This window comes from Typopeltis vanoorti, chromosome 2 (assembly GCF_054136105.1).
Source record: "Typopeltis vanoorti isolate ZY-2024b chromosome 2, IOZ_Tvanoo_1.0, whole genome shotgun sequence".
Classification (NCBI taxonomy): Eukaryota; Metazoa; Arthropoda; class Arachnida; order Uropygi; family Thelyphonidae; genus Typopeltis; species Typopeltis vanoorti.
The window spans coordinates 65,882,911-65,903,862 of NC_143550.1; the positions used below are offsets into that span (position 1 = coordinate 65,882,911).

The 20,952-nt window shown below is 35.9% G+C and overlaps 1 protein-coding gene across 3 annotated transcripts in view; it reads right to left on the minus strand.

Moving 5' to 3' along the window:
* Window positions 1–20,952, minus strand: part of Nup205 (nuclear pore complex protein Nup205) — a 610,691-nt gene that overhangs the window by 89,938 nt on the left and 499,801 nt on the right. For all 3 annotated transcript variants that reach the window (XM_090405724.1, XM_090405715.1, XM_090405707.1), the window contains exon 32: window positions 2,296–2,440. In XM_090405724.1, coding sequence (XP_090261850.1) covers window positions 2,296–2,440 — 145 coding nt within the window. The remainder of the gene's footprint in view (window positions 1–2,295; window positions 2,441–20,952) is intronic.

Sequence of the window (20,952 nt, forward strand, 5' to 3'; positions counted from 1 at the left end):
TTCAGTGTGTTTTTAAGATATTTCGCTTTGGCCAAACCACTCAGTTAAAGCCTCCACTTATCTTGTGCAGCCATTTAAACAAAAGGGTTTCCCATGGCTTCCACAGTGCAATTTCTCAGAAAATTTCTTTCAGCACTAGCTACCAGCTTGTTTCTTGAAAGACCCCCCCCCCCAGAAGTCGGAAATATTTATAAAGAAACTAGATGATGTATGCTACTCCAAAAAATGATGAAAAATTACTTTTCCCATCATAATTTATTGCAAATTCTTTTTGATTAGTAAATTCATAATTATTCTCTATATTTCACAGTTCAAAATAGTCATTAATATTTTTGTTATTTGAAGAAACAAATGTAATAATTTGTTCTGATTTTATGCTGCATTGTTTTTTTTAAATACAATGTCCTCTATGAAATTAAATGACAGTTTTATTATATCAAAATGGATGATATTATGGATCCATCAAAAATTTACTAGAAAGCTTATGAGAAGGTTATGTTCTTACAAACACTTTGGTAAATTTTTGAAAGTTTTAAGTTTCTATATTTGGCTGTAAAATATGAATAAATCCATGATATCCTCTATTACAATATCTCACCTATTTCAAATTGAAGCATCTTGGTTCTCTACTTAAACATTTGAAAATGATTATATTTAGGGAAAGCAAAATAAAGAAAAATGGGAAATATTAACGAACATTCTTATTTAGTAGCTGAATATACATTATATATATATTGAAACTTGGAGAGTTTCAAATTCAGAAGAGTGAGTTTATGAGAATGAAATCCTCAGCATCGGAGTTGTTTTAACTTGTGTTACTTAAAAGACTTTCAAATTTTTTAAGTAGTGTATGAAATATGGACTGATCTGTTTATTTTACAATGCCGAAACGAATCCATTTAAGCTCTTCTTTGATAATTACTCTTTAAGCACCAACTGCTGTTTTATGAAAAATGCAATTTTCTGAAGCAGAACTGCTTTAGTATTAAATGAGGATTCTTGTCATTTTAAGGTTTCTGCCTGATCTTCAATGAGAACCAACAGTTCAAAACAGTTGTCAGGACACTGTAACCTTAATCAAAAGAACTAATAAAAGGCAAATATATAGATGCCTTGAAGCATACATGTCTTTTAAGTGGTACAAACTAAAGCAACTCCAATACTGAAGATTGCATTCTGATAAACTCTACAGTCAGTTTTCAAAACTTTATCATTTATATATACAGTAAAACTCCCTTTTTTTACTTTTCAGGGGACTGATGGAAAAAAGTGTAAATAGCAGGAAATGTAAAAAAAAAACATTAAAAAAAGGCTAAAAGATGACTTACTGCTAGTATGTGAGTCTACATACTCGATTACAAAATTTAATAACTGAAAATAAATGAATTTACAATTACTTACATTTATCTATTTAAAAAAATCTTTAATTGTTGATTGTTTTTGCTTTTCGTTTTTTTTTTTTTTTTTTTTGACATAGCTCCAGATTGCTTTGCATTGAGTTCAATGCTTGACCTGTTTTTTACTATCGTGTTCAAAGTGGACACGAAGAGTCCAAGATCTTTTGCTAAATGCAGTGTTTGGGCATGCCAATCTACACGTCGCAGAATTGCCATCTTTTCTTCTACCGAAATACATTTTCTGTCTTTTTTGTCCATGTTACTAACATAGATAATCCACCACCACAACTTGAAAGCAACTTTCACATGCTAAATTACGTAGCAGAAATTCCACAATATCAATTCATACTGTGATTGAGAAATCACGGTATTGCTCATCACTACTGCAAACGTGCAGGTCACCGTGATGGCAAAAGCAAAACTACGAAAACAAAGCCACCTGAGAAGAGAAATGTGCAGATTTCTGCAGAAATCGATTCGAAAATCAGTATTGCCATCCGAGAAAAAAATGAAAATCACAGGAAATAATGTCCGCATCAAGTTGTTAATGGCAGAAAAACAATATATCGTAGGAATAGGCCTTAAGATGGGACCAACGGAAAACAATGCAAATGGCAAGAAAATGTAAATTGTGGGAATGTAAAAATGGGGTTCTGTATATATTAATGATTTTTTTATTTTAAAAAACATTTTTTAATAAAATTTAATTCACTATTCTTCAGACGAATATTTGGTAATTTGGCCAAATTCGGCTTTGGCACATCCCTAATTATAAAAAAAGAATGCTAGTGACAAGATTTCAATTTAACTTTGCATGTTAAGCTCTTGTATTTGAAGACAGCAAGTTTATGATCATTTTAAGAAGTTATATAAAAAAAATCATTTTTCAAAAAAATACCTGATATGTTGCATCTCTGTGCTGTGATCCCAATGTAGACAAAACTGAAAGGACTAATTTCAGTGAAGGAATTAAAATCTGTTGATAGCATTTGGAGAGACTAGGAAGTATCCAACTACTAGATTCTTGTTCTGTATCTTCTGATCTGTTCAATAGACATCACTTTCAAAAAACTAATTTTCAGGAATGAAAGAAATTCTGTAGTCAAAGTAAATAAAATATATACATGGTTAATCTAGCTCCATGACAGACATTCTACACAAAGAATGGTTAGTGATAATGCTAAAAAATGACTATCATATTTAGTGCTGATGAACAGCATCTGGAGAAAGCAGATTTTATTTACAAAGGGAAGAAAAAAAATCTACATGCATTTGTAATGTTAACTGTTCATACACACTGATGCATTATTCCTGTTTTTCTCATTTTTATGTTTCATCTGGCATCTTTGGCAAAACTCACAACTATTGATACTAGTATTAAGTCAAAATATGTCAAAGAAAATATATTTCTAAAACTGTGTGAGTTCAATGCTGATTTTTGAGCAATGAAATGAAAAACACAAGTTTCCATGAGGGAGGAAAAAACTCGACTTGCCTGTACCAAAAAAAAAAAAAAACTGACTTCGGTATTATTTGAAGAAAGGCCTAAAAAAGTAATCCTAGTTGCCAACTAGAATAATATGACTTAATAAATTAAAGAAATGAGAGTTCTGAAACCATCTGAGAATGAGTGAAAATTCCCACGTTTAGTTTAGAGTATTCTTAATGTAAGAATGTTCTGGAATGTTTTAACCAAGTCAGCCTTCATTCATTTTCAATCTAGCACTATAAAATATGCTACAAAGAATAAAATCAGAATAAAATAAGCTACAAAAGGGCAATTAAATGAAAAGTATCAGAAGATTCAAGATCAAAAGAGTTGGCTTTCTTGTAAACAAATAAATTTCAAATAGAATATCTACCTATAAAGGTTTATCTGATAGAGTAGTTTTTGTCAAATTAAAAATTAAATGAAAGAACATAATCAAAATAATATAGGTTTATAGCCCAACAAAAGTGATGATGATGAAATAGAAATATTTTATGAACATGTCAAAAAAGCAATAGATGAAGATAATGGTCAATATACAACAGTCATGGGAGATTATAACTCGAAAATTGGAATTACGAGAGATGATAATGAAATATGTGTAGGAAAATATGGATTAGGCTTTTGGAATGAAAGGGGACACTTGCTGATCAACTTCTTGCAACTGACTAACTTCAAAGCTATGAATATCTTCTTCAAGAAGAGACCCAACAGAAGATGAGCCTCTTCTTGAAGAAGAAGAGACCCAACAGAAGATGGTCTTGGGTGAGCCCAAATGGGACCATAAAAAATGAAACAGATTTCATACTGTCTTCAAGAACTCATATTTTCAGGGATGTTAGTGTTTTAAACCATATTGGCATCACCTCTGTTCACAGAATGGTGAGAGGGAAAATAGAAATACTGGTGAAAGCTGAGAGAGTTGCATCGCAATAAAGGAAAAATACTATAAAAAGTACTTTACACAAACAGAGATACCTTCAAGGTATCAGTGGAAAAGAAACTTAAAGAAAATATACAAATTATATCAAATACAGGAATAAGCATTGACCAGGAAGAAGAAAGATAGAAACATTCTTATCAAATCTGCACAAAATTTAAAAGAAAACAAAAAGAACCGGACCAAGAAACTATCAGAAAAAGAAATAAACTTATTGAAAAGAGAAAACAGTTGATTGCAGAAGGGAAAAAGAGGAACTATTGAAATTTATTGTAATAAATTTATTACAATTTATTGTAATAAATAAGGCAATATGTATAAATAGAAAAAAAGATATTAACAAAAGAGAGGATGATATGATCCAAAAAATCATTGATGAAAATGGAAACCTCAGAATTTTAAGAAATAACCTTTTATTTGGAAGAAAGAATATTACAGCTCTTGAAGACCAAAATGGAAGAAAATTATTTAGCAAAGAAGAAATCACAGAAGCAAAAAATTTCTACATGAATCTGTATAAAAGTGAAGACAGAAAGAAAATTTCAGAATCAACAGAGAAAATAGATTATGACAGTACAGTAAAACCTTGATATAATGGAATAATTTGGGCGAGGGGGGTGTCCGCTAAATCTGAAAGTCAGTTATATAATAAAGTAGATTATCTGAATGCGTATGTTAAAAAATGGACAAATTAGCTAATTTACATGTTTTTACTTATGTAGAAACTTTTATGTAATTAAAATTAAGTACTGTATCTATGAAAAATTTAATTTCACAGAAACGTCTTCTATATGTAAAGTTTAATTTCACAGACACTCCTGAATCCAACTTCTGTATGACTTCCAATGTTTGATTTAACGTAAATTAACTCTTTTTCATTTGTTTATATTTTAAGGTTAGGGTTACAAAGATGTGTTTTACCAATCATATATATCTAATTTTATATTGAATAGGTCTATAAAATGCATACATACATAAACCATTCACTGCTAGTAAACAAATGCACACTACTGAGCATGGCTTAGTGCATGTCAGAACATCAGCCGGCACGCATTACAACTGCCGCAGAAAGTCACACCATGCAACAAAAGGCAGCGCGATTGGTGTGATCACATGCCAATCCTTCGCCAAGCAAGCAGACATAAATGGGCAGTGACTCATTTATGTTAGCTAAATTACTACAGTGTTTTTCCAACATATGATGGCCTATTCGCCTAAAATTTGTTAAAAATAACAGGAAATTAATAACAAAAAATAACCTGTTAATTTAATTATAAGCAAATCTTGTGTTAAAACCATTTTAAAATTAACCGGGTGTTAATTTTCACATGTGATATAGGGACTGGAAATTTTGTCCGTTAAATCAAGGGTTTACCGTACCTCTGATATACACCATTAGAAATCTTTGAAAGTGAAAAATAATAGAGATGCTGGGGATATTCTAAAACAAGAGTTAAAAATCCTTTTCAATAATTGTTTTTAAAAAAGAAGTAAATTAAAATAAAAAAGAAGGAAGTAAATTAAAACTAGAAAACTACAGACTTATTAGTTTGTTATCCTTGTTATCCTGCATTTATTAGCTTTTCACTAGAATTATAACCAATATAATTCTAGATCTATGCCTGCTGAACAATGAAATAATGATTTCTTTTGATAAAGTTTTCTATTCACCAACTGGATTTAAGAAAATTGATGAGGCTAGGGAGTTGGGGTAATGGTAGACAGAGAATTGAAGTTCATAACTGTATTTTGTAAGGAAATTACAAAGTAGGCACTTACTAAAGTAGGTTTAAAAGTATTTCAGAAAAGTTTAGTAAAAATTTAAAGAAGCATGTGATGAAATGCTCAAAGATAATCCAAATCTGAACAAAAATGATGCCCTAACCATTCCAAGAATGTGGAGGACCCATTAGCAGCCTTTATAGCAACCAGAACTAGCCAAAGAAAAATCCCACTACAAGAAGACTTGAAGTGTTTTTTTTTTTTTTTTTTTTTTTTCTTCCCCTAACATTCAATAGCAACTTGAAATGTACAAGTCCAGAAGAAAATCGTAGTATAACAATCTGAACTGAAAAAATCCAGAAGAATCTTAGTACAAAAGGACTTTAGCAGAGTTTATTGTATATTTTATTTATTAATTATTTATATATATTTTTTATTTATTTAATTTTTTTATCACTAGAGGTCAGGCTAAGAAAAAGATTAATTAACAGCATAGATTTAATTTACCTTTATAGAGTGCAAGAGCATGTAGCTTGGTTTCCTATACACATGTATCTTTCTGATGATGACCTCAATACAGGCGTCTAGAAGTCAAGTGTTATTTTATTAATAATCATTTCAACACTTGTGTTTTGTGTCCCTAAATTTGTAAATATGAATGCTGATCACCATGTAACCTTAAAAGAAAGACTCTCATATTAAGTTCGATATTGAATATAACGAAAGCCTTCACTTTCTGGACACTATAATATTCTGCAACATGAAAAATCTTTTACGGGCAGATACATCCAACCCTCCTCACACCATAACCCATCAGAGAATGAGGCTATTATGAAACGTCTTATACGATGGGCTCACTTATCTGCTATATTGATTCCCTTCTGATGGAAAAATTAAACCAAATAAAAATCATGAATGGTAATGGATATAAACAGGCATCCATCCAGAAAATTATCAATAAATATCCTCCTTTAACCACACTACTATTGGATGTTAAAGAGTTGCTACATGATATCATAAAGGAACATCAGAACTAATCTATGCACCACCTTCAAACCATTGCAGAAACTGTACTTTTTCTATGATTCACCAAGGATAAGCAAATTTAATCTATGCACCACCTTCAAGCCATTGCAGAAACTGTACTTTTTCTATGATTCACCAAGAATAAATTACTATCCCCTCTCTCACTCTCTCCTTGGCAGGTGTTAATTCAATACATTGTTCCTGGCAATAGTTACTTTGAACAGATGGGCTGTTCTGCTGAGATTAGAATTAAGAAAGTCAGGAAAGCACAACTTTTTGAAACCTGATGAGTTCTGGCCTTGCACTACACAGAGTCTTCTTTGGAATCAAGGCCAAGATTCTCCACTCAAATAGATTTAAATGTGAAGTTTAGTTCCTTGAAGCAAGTGAAACTCCATGATACCATTAGAATCTCAACCAATCTAACTGTATAACAATGTAAAGGTTTTTGGGCTAGTATCATCCACAGTAGCAGCTGCAGTACATGTTGCTCAGATAAATCATTATTTCTTAGCAGATATGGTGTTTTGTTTATATTTGACTGTGTTATTAAGAGTGTTGTTTAGTCTTGACTATTATTATGCAATATTATTTAAAAACATTTGTTATTATTATTACGGGCAACTCCAAGGAGTCGACAGACTCATCGAGGGAGGCCCTAGCATCATGTCAAGAACAACTATTCGTCTTTCACACAATATCTATCATACCTCGCCTTAAACTCATTCACTGTCATCGCATCCACAACGGAATCTGGCAGCTTATTCCACTCATTTACCACTCTCCAAGTAAAGAACCTAGCTTTAACACTCCTGTTAACCACATTTTTGCCCAGCTTCCATGTATGGCCCATAGTCCTCCCACCACCAGTCCTATTCTCAAAAATATCTTCTGGATTAATCTTATAGAAACCCTTCAGTAATTTGAATGTCTCAATCATATCACCCCTTTTCTGCCTATCAACCAATTTTTGCAACCCACAAATCTTCAATCTGTTCTCATAAGGTTGATTCCACAGACCTGCGACCATCTTGGTCACTCATCTCTGGATCCTCTCCACCTCCTCCCCATCAAGAAGAAACCCTGGTGCCCATATTTGGGCACAATAGTCTAGATGGGGTCTTATCAAGACTCGATACAGAGGAACAATAACTTTTTAAAGTATTTTTCAGAAACCAAGTGATTTGATGAGATGATTTAGCCACTTTTGCGATGTGTCCCCCTAAACTTCAACTCCTTATCCACCAACACTCCCAAATGCCTGGCCTCATCAATCTCCTGGAGTACGGTTCCACCAATGTGATATACAGTTGCTAATCTTTTCACCCCAAAATGCATAACCTTACACTTTGCCAAATTAAACTGACATCCATTTTCCTTAGCCCAGGTCCTCCAAACTATACAAATCATCCTGCAAAATTTTGACATCCTGTGCACTCACAATTGCTCTACCCAACTTTGCATCATCAGCAAACAAGTGAACACTTCCTCTCAGATCCTTTCCTATATTGTTAATGAACAAATTGAAAAGTAGTGGTCCAAGAACAGAACCCTGTGGCACACCACTACTCACAAGCCGTCTTTTGGACTCCACTCCTGAATAAACCACTCTCTGGTCTCTCCATCAACCACCCTCCTATCCATCTCACCAACCCTATATCCATCCTCATCTGCTCCAGTTTACTGATTAGAATTCCATGTGGTATCCTATCAAAGGCCTTGGCAAGGTCCAGTAGAATGAACCAAAAGTGTATATGGGAATTGTGGTGAATGAGGCGGACGTGAGTAGTCTATTACAAAACCTCAATGTCAATACATCTGTGGGATTGGATGGTATACCAGCTGGTGTCATATATGAAAACCCATTACTCTTATCCAGTTCAGTTGTTACTGTGTTATAAAACATGAGCAAATTACTAAGGCATGATCTACCCTTAACAAAACCATGTTGTCCCCCATATACAGTATCCCATTTTCATTTATCCTATCCTGTATTCTTCTCTTGACTAGTTTCTCCAAGACCTTGACAAAAATTCCTGATATACTAATCGGTCAGTAATTTACAACAGCAGTCTTGGAACCTCTTTTATGCAGTGGAACTATTTTCCTCACATTCTTTACACTTTTATACTGACCCGAGACTCAGATTAAACAGAATGGTCAAGGGTACTGACAATTCTTTAGCCTCATATACGACACCAGCTGGTATACCATCCAATCCCACAGATGTATTGACATTGAGGTTTTGTAATAGACTACTCACTTCCGCCTCATTCACCACAATTCCCATATACACTTTTGGTTCATTCATTTCTGCAATGTCACCACCTGGATGATATACTCTTGCAAAGTGCTCGCTCAGTAATTCAACTATATCAACTGATTCAGTTACCTCCCTACCATCGGCATTCTTTAAAATCATTCTGCCATATACATTTTTTCTTCTACTTGCACCATATCGAAAAAACTGTTTGGGATTCTCTTTAGCCTGCATGGCCAATGTTCTTTCATAGTCCTTTTTTTTTGCTTTTCTTACCACACTTGTTACCCTTCTGGCCTGCGCTTTATACCGTTCATGTGCCAGCCGGTCACCTTTCTCCTTAAATTCCCTCCACAGTTGTTTATTTTTTTGCAGCTCAAGCTTAATGGTGTTATTCATCCATTTAACTCCTACCTGATTTATTATTCAGACTCTAGGTATACAGTCAGCCATTGCTTCATGCAAACAATTCTTAACCCCCTCCCATGCACTGTCAACTTCTAGCCCTTGCCGTTTTACATGCCATGGCACTGTACCAATCAATCTCCTAAGTTTGTCATACTTACCAGCCCGATAATTCCACATGTACCCTGTCTTAACTGTAAATTTCACACCTTTAGCCATCTCCCAAGTTAAGACCCTATGATTGCTCTCTCACCAATTGGTGGCAATGTGGTCATATTTGTTACAGTCAAATTCTCAGATGCAATTACTAGGTCAAGCACTCTCTGACCTCTAGTATTTTCCATTACATGCTGTCGCAGATAGTTATCCCTTAATAACCGCATAAAATCCAATTCCTTCCTCCCACGTGTCCTCTCCTTCTTCCAATCAATGTTACCATAGTTGAAATCTCCCATAATAATTACTCTCCTTCCACTCATTTCTTCTATTTGCTTATGCAAACTGTCTCCACCATCTATTCCATCTCCTAGTCTATAGCTGCACCCTACTGTATATTTTGTTCTGCTAATTTCAATCTCACACCAAATAGCCTCAAATGTGCTCATCTCTATCCCGCGGTTCCACTTCTATTCTCCTTGGCTGTAGCTCATCTGCTATCATCAATAACACACCTCCCCCCATTTTATTCTCCCTGTATCTCTTGAACACACCATACCCCTCACATTCAATACCACTAGCTGTGTCACCTTCTGTCAGCCATGTTTCACTAATACAAATAACCTGTGGTCTGGAAGTGCCAACCAAGGCCAAAAATTCTTCCTTCTTGTTCCTAATACTTCTGGCATTTGTATACATGAACTGAAGAAGCCGATTTGTCCCATCCCTATTTTGATACCTTATACTACCTATCCCATTCTGATTTGTGGTCTTTCCTACTCACTTGGACATATTACACACATTCACACACTCAACTGTCTCCCTAAAATCTGCATATCTACTTCTATTTCCCCCACTTAATAACTCTAGTTTCCCTGGTTCTGTACATTCACTTCCACCACATTTGACAACACCTTTTCAAGTCTCTGCACACCAAATCCATTCAAATGTAATCCATCCATTTTATATAAATCCTTTCACCCATCGAACTAATTCCACACATCCACAAATTCCATACCACTCATCAAACATAATTCACACATAAAGTCATTAGCAATTATGGCCCTCCTTCTATACTCTTCACTGTCATGACATGGCAACAGACTCACCATCCTAACTCTCTCACTCTTTTCTTTTGCTACCTCAAGCAATTTCTTCACATCCTCACTCATAGCCTTTTTGTTTCCTTTCAAATCATTTGTACCCGCTACCACTATCAGTTCCTTCGCCCGCTGTTTTTGCATTCTAAATGACTCGCTTACATTCTATATGGTTGCACTGGGTTGGTACGACTTTGCTAAACTCTCAACTAACACGCCTCGTACTAGGGAATCTCCATACAACACACGCTCTTTCATTTTGTTTACACTCACTATCATACCCTTATTTTTTCTATCATACTTTTGCCGATTATTAGTCAGTACACTTGTTAAAGATTTTTGCCAACATTCCAGTTGCTGGTTTACTCCATGTATCGCTCCGCGTAATAGAGCTATTTCACTCGTTGCGTCAGTGTCATCATTTTTATTTTCCGATTATTCATTCAATCGTTCTGTATGCTTAATTTCACTCTCTCTTACAATGCCACTCTCACAGCTATCAGGTACCACCTCGAAAATATCCTTATTCATACCTCTAATATCTCTGTTATCTAGATTCTCACTTTCAACAATGTTATCACTCACACAACCTGAAACACTCTTTAAATCCTTCTTGGACCACTGCTTTTCAATTTGTTCATCAATGATATTGGAAAGGATTTGAGAGGAAGTGTTCACTTGTTTGCTGATGATGCAAAGTTGGGTAGAGCAATTGTAAGTGCACAGGATGTCAAAAATTTTACAGGATGATTTGGATAGTTTGGAGGACTGGGCTAGGAAAAATGGATGTCAATTTAATGTGGCAAAGTGTAAGGTTATGCACTTTGGGGTGAAAAGAATAGCAGCAGTATATCGCATTGGTGGAACCATACTCCAGGAGATTGATGAGGCCAGGGATTTGGGAGTGTTGGTGGATAGGGAATTGAAGTTTAGGGGGCACATTGCAAAAGTGACTAAATCAGCTCATCATATCACTTGGTTTCTGAAAAATACTTTAAAAAGTTATTGTTCCTCTGTGTTGAGTCTTGATAAGACCCCATCTAGACTACTGTGCCCAGTTATGGGCACCAGGGTTTCTTCGTGATGGGGAGGAAGTGGAGAGGATCCAGATACGAGTGACTAAGATGATAGGTCTGTGGAATGAACCTCATGAGAATAGGTTGAAGATTTATGGGTTGCAGAGATTGGACGATAGGTAAAGGAGGGGTGATATGATTGAGACATTCAAATTACTGAAGGGTTTCTATAAGATTAATCCAGAAGATATTTTTGAAACTAGGACTGGTGGTGGGAGGACTAGGGGCCATGCATGGAAGCTGGGCAAGAGCGTGGTTGACAAGGGTGTTAGAGCTAGGTTTTTTACTTGGAGAGTGGTGAATGAGTGGAATAAGCTTCCAGAGTCTGTTGTGGGTGCTACGACCGTGAATGAGTTCAAGGAAAGGTATGATAGATACTGTGTCAATGTCGAATAGTTGTTCTTGACATGATGTTAGGGCCTCCCTCGATGAGCCCGTCAACTCCTTGGAGTTGCCCAGAACAATAATAATAATAATAATAAAAAATCCTCACATTCTTTACACTTTTTGCACACATTCACTCCACATTGGTATGGTACTGTTACGCTACTGATGCATACAAGAAAAATGGCAATCATGACATTGATGTTGAATGATATCAACATGAGGAATTTAGTGCAATGTAGCATGTGTTTAATGTATTCATTGCTGAGAGAAAATGGTTTGTGATATGAAAGTGAGAATGGAGAGAATATTTGTCAGAAATGCTTCATAATTAAGTGTAAAAAAAAACGTGAGGCATGCCAGGAGTTAAAGAATGAAGTGACTGATGTTATGGATATAAAGTGGGATCATCAATGCATTGGAGAATGTAGCAGAAGCAATGAATGAGAGTTTGAAAGAAGTAGTTGAAAGTAATAATGTGGGTGATGAGATCCCAGTACAGAAAGAAATTGCACACATATGTGGACTCCTTCACAGGACAAAATGTGAGCTTGAGTGACTGGAGAAAGGATTGTGTGCAGTATAGAAGGATGGAGAATGAAAGAAAGAGTGAATGGAAAAAGCATAAAAGTGTGAGAAACTGGATAAAAAGAGATAGTATTGTACGAGGTTTTGACGATAAGCGGTATACTTAATAAGTGTACCGCTTATTAAGAAATATATACTTAATAAGAAAGTGACAAAAGCACGTTTTCCATGTGCAAAGATAAAGATGTTAGTGAAGCTGTAAGTGTGCAGAAGAAAGATGTGAATCAGTTAACTGTTTTGAAGGGCAGCACAAATTATTTGAAAGGTGAAAAATATGCAATAACAGAAGATATGAAAGAGTTTAGAAGAAGAAAAAATGAAAAGTGCTGAATAGGTACAGAACAGAACAGAATTGAGAACAAGGACCATGATTGCCAATGAGAAGATTGTGCAGGAGGAATGGAATACAGTTTATAGATGTGTGGAGTAAATTTTGATAGTAAGGACCTGTATATGCCTGATGGACTGCACTTTAAAAATGGTTTTGCAGTTAGGTGCTGTTGAAACTGTTGTTCAGTGAGAGTATTTAAGTGAAAAACCAGGGAAAATAGAGATCTTAGGGGAGGGAAGCAACCAAACACATGTCTAGCCACCTCTGGGACAAATAAGTGTGAGTGCAGGAATGACTGTGGAAATAGCCAAGGCAGTATCAGAGTGTATCCATGGTCAGGAGGATAAACCGAGTAGGGATAAGTGAATGACTAGTAATATAAAGCAGGAGCCGCAAAAAAAGAAAGCATTATGGAAGGAATATAAACAAAAATTGATTAGCATGCTCATAAGCAATATAAAGCAAAAGCAAGAAGATTAACTAGTATGTGAGTATGTTAAGGAAGGCTAAATCAGATTTTGAGAGAAAATTAACTAAGCAGGCCAAAGTAAATCCAAATGAGTTTTTTTTTTTTTTTTTTGGTATGCAGCAAGTAAGGGAAAGGATGATTATGGAAAGATAACTTGACTCATTGCTGATGGTGGGAAAGTGAGAGAAGTAGAAGAAATAGTTGAGTTACTATGTGATCACTTTGCAAGGGGGGTATATCATCCAGGGTGGTAACTTTACAGTTACAAAGGTGACAGAGACTGATGTGAACATTGAGGTAGATGAACTAAAGGTACTCAGTATATAGAAAAACATCAATGTGAATACAACAGTGGGCCTGGACAGTATGTCAACTTGTGTGCTACAATAACATGCAAGTGGACTAGCAGTGCCTCTGGCAAAGTTGTTTAATCTAAGTCAGGGCTGTCCAACCTTTGATAATCCAAGGGCCACATTTAAAAAAAAAAAGATTTATCTGAGGGCTGCATCATAATGCTTATCTAGTAATTTGGTGAACAGCAGCAACACAACCTCGATAGCTGAACAAACGAACAACACTAATCGCGTGCTTACATTCCCCGTGAGCGGCCAGAGCATGCGCATTGGAACAAAACAGTATAAGAACACTTCTTTGATACATCTAATATTTGAAAAACACATGGGTGTATATTGATGTAAACACACCATATAAAATTAACAACATTGCGATTAGTGATAGAATTAAAATATCTAGTATGCATTCGATTTTATTTTTTTCAAAAAGTGAAAAAAATAAAATCATTATTTTATTTTTTTCAGGGCAGCTTTGGACAGCCCTGATCTAAGTCTCAGTTCTGGCAAGGGAATGGGAAGAGGGTAAGATAGTACCTTTACATAAAGGTGGCTCCAAAACAGAAGTAGCAAATTAGACACTAATCGGTATCTCTGGAGTGGTGGTTAAAGCAATGAAAAAGTTAAAGTAAAATTCAGGAATGGTGGATAGGAATATTATACCCTATAGGGGCAGATTGGCTTTGTAAAAGGTAGATCCTGCTCCACAACCTCTTTGCCTCTGAATCTTCTCCACTTCTTCCTCATCTCCAAGAAACCTAGAAGACCAGATCTGAGCACAGTAATCTAGATGGGGATGTATCAAGGCCTTATAAAGGGGGGGAAAACAACTTCCTTATCTCTACTTGTTAGTGTGCTTTTCTACTGGCAAGCAACACATATAAGCTACTTGAGCAATATGCCGAATCAAGTTCAACTTTCTGTCTACAGCAACCCCAAATCTCTAGCTACATCTACTTCCTGGAGGTAGAGCTCCATCAATTTGATACACAGCTTGGAGTTGATTTATCTCAAAATGCATAACTTTACATTTCTCCACATTAAACTGACACCCATTATCTTTTTGTCTACACTGACAGCCTATTTAAATCATTCTACAAGCTCTTCCCATTGCCCTGATTAACTATTATTCTACCCAATTTTGCATCATCAACAAACAACTGAATATTTCCTTTCAGATTATTTCCTACATCATTTATGTACAGATTAAACAGTAGTGGTCCAAGCATGGAACCTTGTGGCACACCACTAGCCACCTGCTTTCGCCTGGATACTGCTCCTCCATATACCACTTTTTGATATCTGTCCATCAGCTTATCCACATAACAATCCATCCCCATTTGTTCTAATTTCCATAATACAATTCCATGTGGTATTCTGTCAAATGCTTTTAAAATCCAGTAGAATCACCGTGTAGCCATTTCTTTTATCCAACTAAGACTCAGCTGTCACTCTATTATAAAGAGTTAATTAATTACTAAGGCATGACTAACACTTCACAGTCACGTTGCCCCTCATACTCCTCAGAGAATCATATTCCTATCCATCTATTCTTGAATTCTCTTTTAGATCAATTTTTTCAGTACTTTTACCACCACTCCCAAGATACAGATTGGTTTATAATTTGCTACTGCAGTCTTAGAATCTCCCTCATTGAAAGGAACTATTTTGCTTTCTTTTCACTTTTTTGCACATTCTTGTAAAACACGATCTGATGTCCCATCCAATTACACAGCCATATTTACATCAAGATTCTGCTATTACCAAGAACCAACAATTTATTTGCCTCTGTTCCCACATCAGTGCCTGTCACATGTGTCACAGCAGTAACCCCAATTGCATGATATATATACCCTTGCAAAGTGGTCACTCAGTAACTCAACTATTTTATCTGCTTCTGTTGCCTCATAACCTTCAGCACTCAAGGTTATTCCTCTATAGTCAATCTTCATCTTACTTGTCATGCAATGAAAGAATTATTTAGATTTCATGTGGCCTGTTCAGGTAGCTTGTAATCTGATTTTGCCTTCCTTACCATGCTGGTCACTTTTCTTGCCTGACCCTTGAACTGTTTGTGAGCTTGATGGTCACCCCTCTCTCCTTATATACCCTCTGCTGAATTTTCTTTTTCTGCAGCTCATGCTTAATGATATTACTCATTTATCCAAATGCTATCCGATTTACCCTCTTGACTTTGAGTATACAGTATGATAATGCTTCCTCCCCAGATACCCCTTGACTATGATAATGCTTCCTCCCCAGATACCCTATGCACTACTAACATCCTTCCCTTGTAGGGTTTTACACCATGGCACAGCTTCAAGCTTCCTTCAGCTTGTCATAATTACCTGCCTAGTAATGCTATTATACCCCTTCTTGAAATAATATTCATGTTTTATAATCTCCCAAGGAGGCAATTTGACCATCTTGGTTATGGATAGCTCTTCTGATTCTGTGCTCAAGTAATTATTGCTAAGGAGGCATAAATTCCATTTCTTTCTTGCTATATGATATGCAAAAACCTCACAATAATCACTAGACCTGCACTCATTGTATTTTTGCCAATGCATGTCTTCCAGATCATCCATGGAACCTCAAGGCCAATAGCAACAACCAACTGTATATATTTTGTCTTACTGGCTTTAATCCCACACCGGATTGCTTCAAATGAACAGCTACCGCCTGTTAATCTTCTATTCTTTCTGGCTACAGTTCATCAGCAGTGCCCCCCCCCCATCCTTTCTTCTTTATCCTGCTGAAAACACTAAACCCTTCACATTCTATCCCTCTAACTACATCGTCTGTTTGGTTTCCAGATCAAGTGTTGATCAATTTTATTAAACTGAACCAACTAGTTTCGCCACACTTTAACTGTTGGCATCTTCAGGGCACTTATAAGTTTAAACAATCTCACAATTATGCATCACTGCAAAACTGACAAAAATTAACTGTAAAAAACTGACTAGAATAATTACAAATAGAATAGTATTGAACATGAGTGAAACACGTATCGCGTGTACAACATTAGCAAGCTGTTGCTAAGGAACTTTCTGTAGTTTGTATTAAGTTCATTTCTTCCGTTTTTAAAGTTCTGATTAGGGTTTTCCATATTTCTGGGAGTATTAGGCCTTGATTTTTGTTAACGTTGACAGTAGAACGGGCGACTGTGGCTGCTTCTTTGAAAATTCTTGAATAGTAATCTTCCTCTATGTAAGGAGAACAGCTTTTATCCCACTCAATGACATGGTTAGTTGTAAAGAAATGAGATGATAGGCCAGAAATATCCTGTCTGTTGTTTTTGACATAGCCAATGTGTTCCTTTTGCCTGATTTCGAGGCTTCTCGAAGTCTGTCCGATGTAACTAGAGCCACAAGTGCATGGAATATTATTATTCAAGAATTTTGTAAGTGGCAACTCCAGCATATTTATAGAAAGGATGGTTGTCTTTTGGAGATCTTAGTAGTTCACGAATAGATTCTATTGGTTTAAATGTTACTCTTATTTTGTGTTGTTTGAGGAGGCTGGCGAGCTTGTTGGAGATGCCACTTACAAACGGAATTGCAATCGTTTTTATATATTGAATATCTTCTTGTTCTCTTTGTGGTGGTTCAGAGAAAAGGACTTTATTGACTAGTCTTCCTGGATAGCCGTTCAAATACGAATTGTTGGAAATAAATTTTAACTCATCTTGAAGGGTCTCGTTGTCGGTTGTGATGCGAATCGCTCTTTTCTTTAACATGTGTACAATGCTGAGTTTATGTGAGATGTGGTGAGAGGAGCTGAAATGTAGGTAGCGACCTGTATTAGTCGGTTTTCTGTACACCGATAGATTTATACTACCATCAATTTGTTTTTTGATTAAGATGTCTAAAAACGGTAATTGGCCTCCTTGCCAGCCTCCTCAAACAGCACAAAATAAGAGTAACATTTAAATCAATAGAATCTATTTGTAAACTACTAAGATCTCCAAAAGACAACCATCCTTTCTATAAATATGTTGGAGTTTATAATATTCCACGAGCTTATGGCTCTAGTTACATTGAACAGACTTCGAGAAGCCTCGAAATCAGGCAAAAGGAACACACTGTGTTCCTTTTGCCTGATGTTGTTTGTTGTTGATGATGAAATGTCCTGTCTGTTGTTTTTGACATAGTCAAAAACAACAGACAGTGGCTCATCATCTCATTTCTCTACAACTAACCATGTCATTGAGTGGGACAAAAGCTGTTCTCCTTACATAGAGGAAGATTACTATTCAAGAATTTTCAAAGAAGCAGCCACATTCGCCGTTCTACTGTCAACCTTAACAAAAATCAAGGCCTAATACTGCCAGAAATATGGAAAACCCTAATCAGAACTTTAAAAATGGAAGAAATGAACTTTAATACAAACTACAGAAAATTCCTTAGCAACAGCTAGCTAACCTTGTACATGTGATACGTGTTTCACTCATGTTCGATACTATTCTATTTGTAATTATTCCAGTCAGTTTTTTACAGTTAAGTTTTGTCAGTTTTGCAGTTACGCATAATTGTGAGATTGTTTAAACTTATAAGTGCCCTGAAATGCCAATAGTTAAAGTGTGGCAAAACTAGTTGGTTCAGTTTAATAAAATTGATCAACACTTGATCTGGAAACCAAATATTATTATTATACTAATTTATGATCAAGAAAATACCTTCATGATACATCATCTGTTGTTAGCCAGGTCTCACTAATGCCTATAATGTTTGGCAAGGTTGCATTAACCAATGCCAAAAACTTCTCCCTCTTGTTCCTGATTCTTCTGGCATTAATATACAGAAACTGCAGCATCCCTTTCAATCCCAACCACCTTTACTTCCTTAACTGACTATCCTATTGAATATTTTTGCTTGAGAGGCTAGATTCTGCACTTGTTAGTCATTCTCACACTCACTTGGCTCATGGGTGTCTTCACACACACACACACACACACACACACACACACACACACACACACACACACACACACACACACACACACACACACACACACACACACACGTGCATTCAACTAACTGCTTCAGTTTTCCTGAATTTCTGCTTCAGCATGTCTGGTGAACCAATCTCTCTCTCTCTTGCTAGACACCTAACACCAAAACTATTCAGGTGCAATGCATCAACATTATACAAATCTTTCTTTAAGTTAAATTCAGACCACAGGCCCACAAATTCTATATTAATCCTTTTGCACAACCTTCATATCGATTCATTTCCTATCAACATCTGCCTCCTCAGTTCAACTCTATCATGGCATTAATGACCTGCAGGAGACTAGCAATCATTACCTTCTTGCTTTTCATTTTTGCTATGTCCAACAATTCCTTCACATTCTCGCTCACAGAACACTTCTCACCTCTCAGATCATTAGTGCCAACCAAGATAATTAGTTCTTTCACCTTACCTATCTGCATCCTAGTATCATTCATTTTTGCCATAGGAAAACATGATTTTGTTATACTTTCATTGGGTATTCCTCTGATTGTAGAGTCTCCATACATAATTTTCTCCTTACCTAGTTTTTCTCATTTATTCACGTTTCATTAATTTAATTAACATGCAAAAATAAAAGAAAAATACAGGCAAATTTTAATAATGGCTTCTCAATTACCAGTTTTTAAGTAGTAGATGATTCCAACCTCACACAACTTGCTTCTTTCTCTTCCCAGTCCTGCTAATCTTGTTCATGTCTGCAAATTCATTACATGCAAGTATTAGAAATGCAAGTTGTGTTGGGAGCGAAAGAATGATGTGACTGATATTATGGATATAAGGCAGGATTGTCAGTGTTGTGGAGAATGTAGCAGAAGCAGTGAATGATAGTGATGAGATACGAATCAGAGTTTGAAGGAAGTGGCTGAAAGTAATAATGTGGATGATAAGATGCTAGCATGGAAAATAACTGCACACTTATGAGGACTCCTTCAGAGAACACAAAAAAGTGAGCTTAAGAGACTGGAGAACCAATTTGCATGTGGACAGAAGGATGAAGAATGAAAGAATGAGTGAATGGGAAAATCATAAAAGTGCGAGAAACTGAGAGAAAAGTGATAGTATTATATGGGAATTTGATAAGAGGTGTATATACTTAACGAGAAAGTGATGAAAGCATGTTTTCTAGGAGTGAAGATAAAGGATGTTGGTGAAGCTCTAAGTGTGCAGAAGAAAGAAATGAATGAGTTAATTGTTTTGGCAGGCACAAATGATTTGAAAGGTGAGAAATATGCAATGAGAGAAGATATGAAAGAGTTGTTAGTAGAAGCAAAAATGAAGAGTAAGAAAGTAAAGACTGTGAGTCTGCTGCTTCAGTATGACAGGACAGAAAACTGAGAAGGTATGAAGGGAAATGATTGCCAATGAGGAGATTGTGCAGGAGTAGGAATGGTGTATAGTTTATTGATGTATGGAGAATTTGATGGACGAAAGGACTTATATGCCCTACAGACTACATTTAAATGGTTTTGGAGTTAGATGTTTAGAGAAAGTATTGTTTAGTGAGAGTGTGTTAGTGCAAAACTAGGGAAACTAGAAATATTAGGGAGAATGAAATCAAGCACGTGGCTGGCCACCCTTGTGATAATGAGCATGTGTAGAGTAATGATTATGCAATGCCAAATGGTATTTCATAGGTTTCTGATTTGAATGGGTTGGTAATGGCATTACACAAGGATAACTATGGGTACAAAGGGATGTTAATATGCATGCTGAATACAAGAAATATCAAGAATAAGGGTGAAGAACTTTTGACATTTGGCAACTCGACGTCGCAAAAAATTATAGGCATTAGTTGACTGAAAATGATATAGTTACAGGGACAGAATGTAAAGGGTACTGTATTTTCAGGGGGGGGGGGGACATGACAGGAGGTAGGGTACTGCTGATGACAGATGAAGAATCATAACCAAGAAAATTAGAAGAGGATTTTAAATCTGAGGGAGATGGCTCATTTGATGCTGTCTGGTGTGAGATAGAGCCAAATAGGACAAAATATATTGTTGGGTGCTGCTATAGACCAGGAGGCACACAAGAAGATGTAGATGCCATATATTGGAAAATTAGTACAATGAGTGTAGGCTTAACGATTATTATGGGAGACTTTAACTATGGGGACATTGATTGGAGGGAGAAAAGGGGGCATGGCAAGACAGAAATGTGATTTATACAGTTGCTATGGGATAATTACATGAAACAACATGTTATAGAGGTCATAAGAGATTTGAGTGGTTTGGATCTGATAA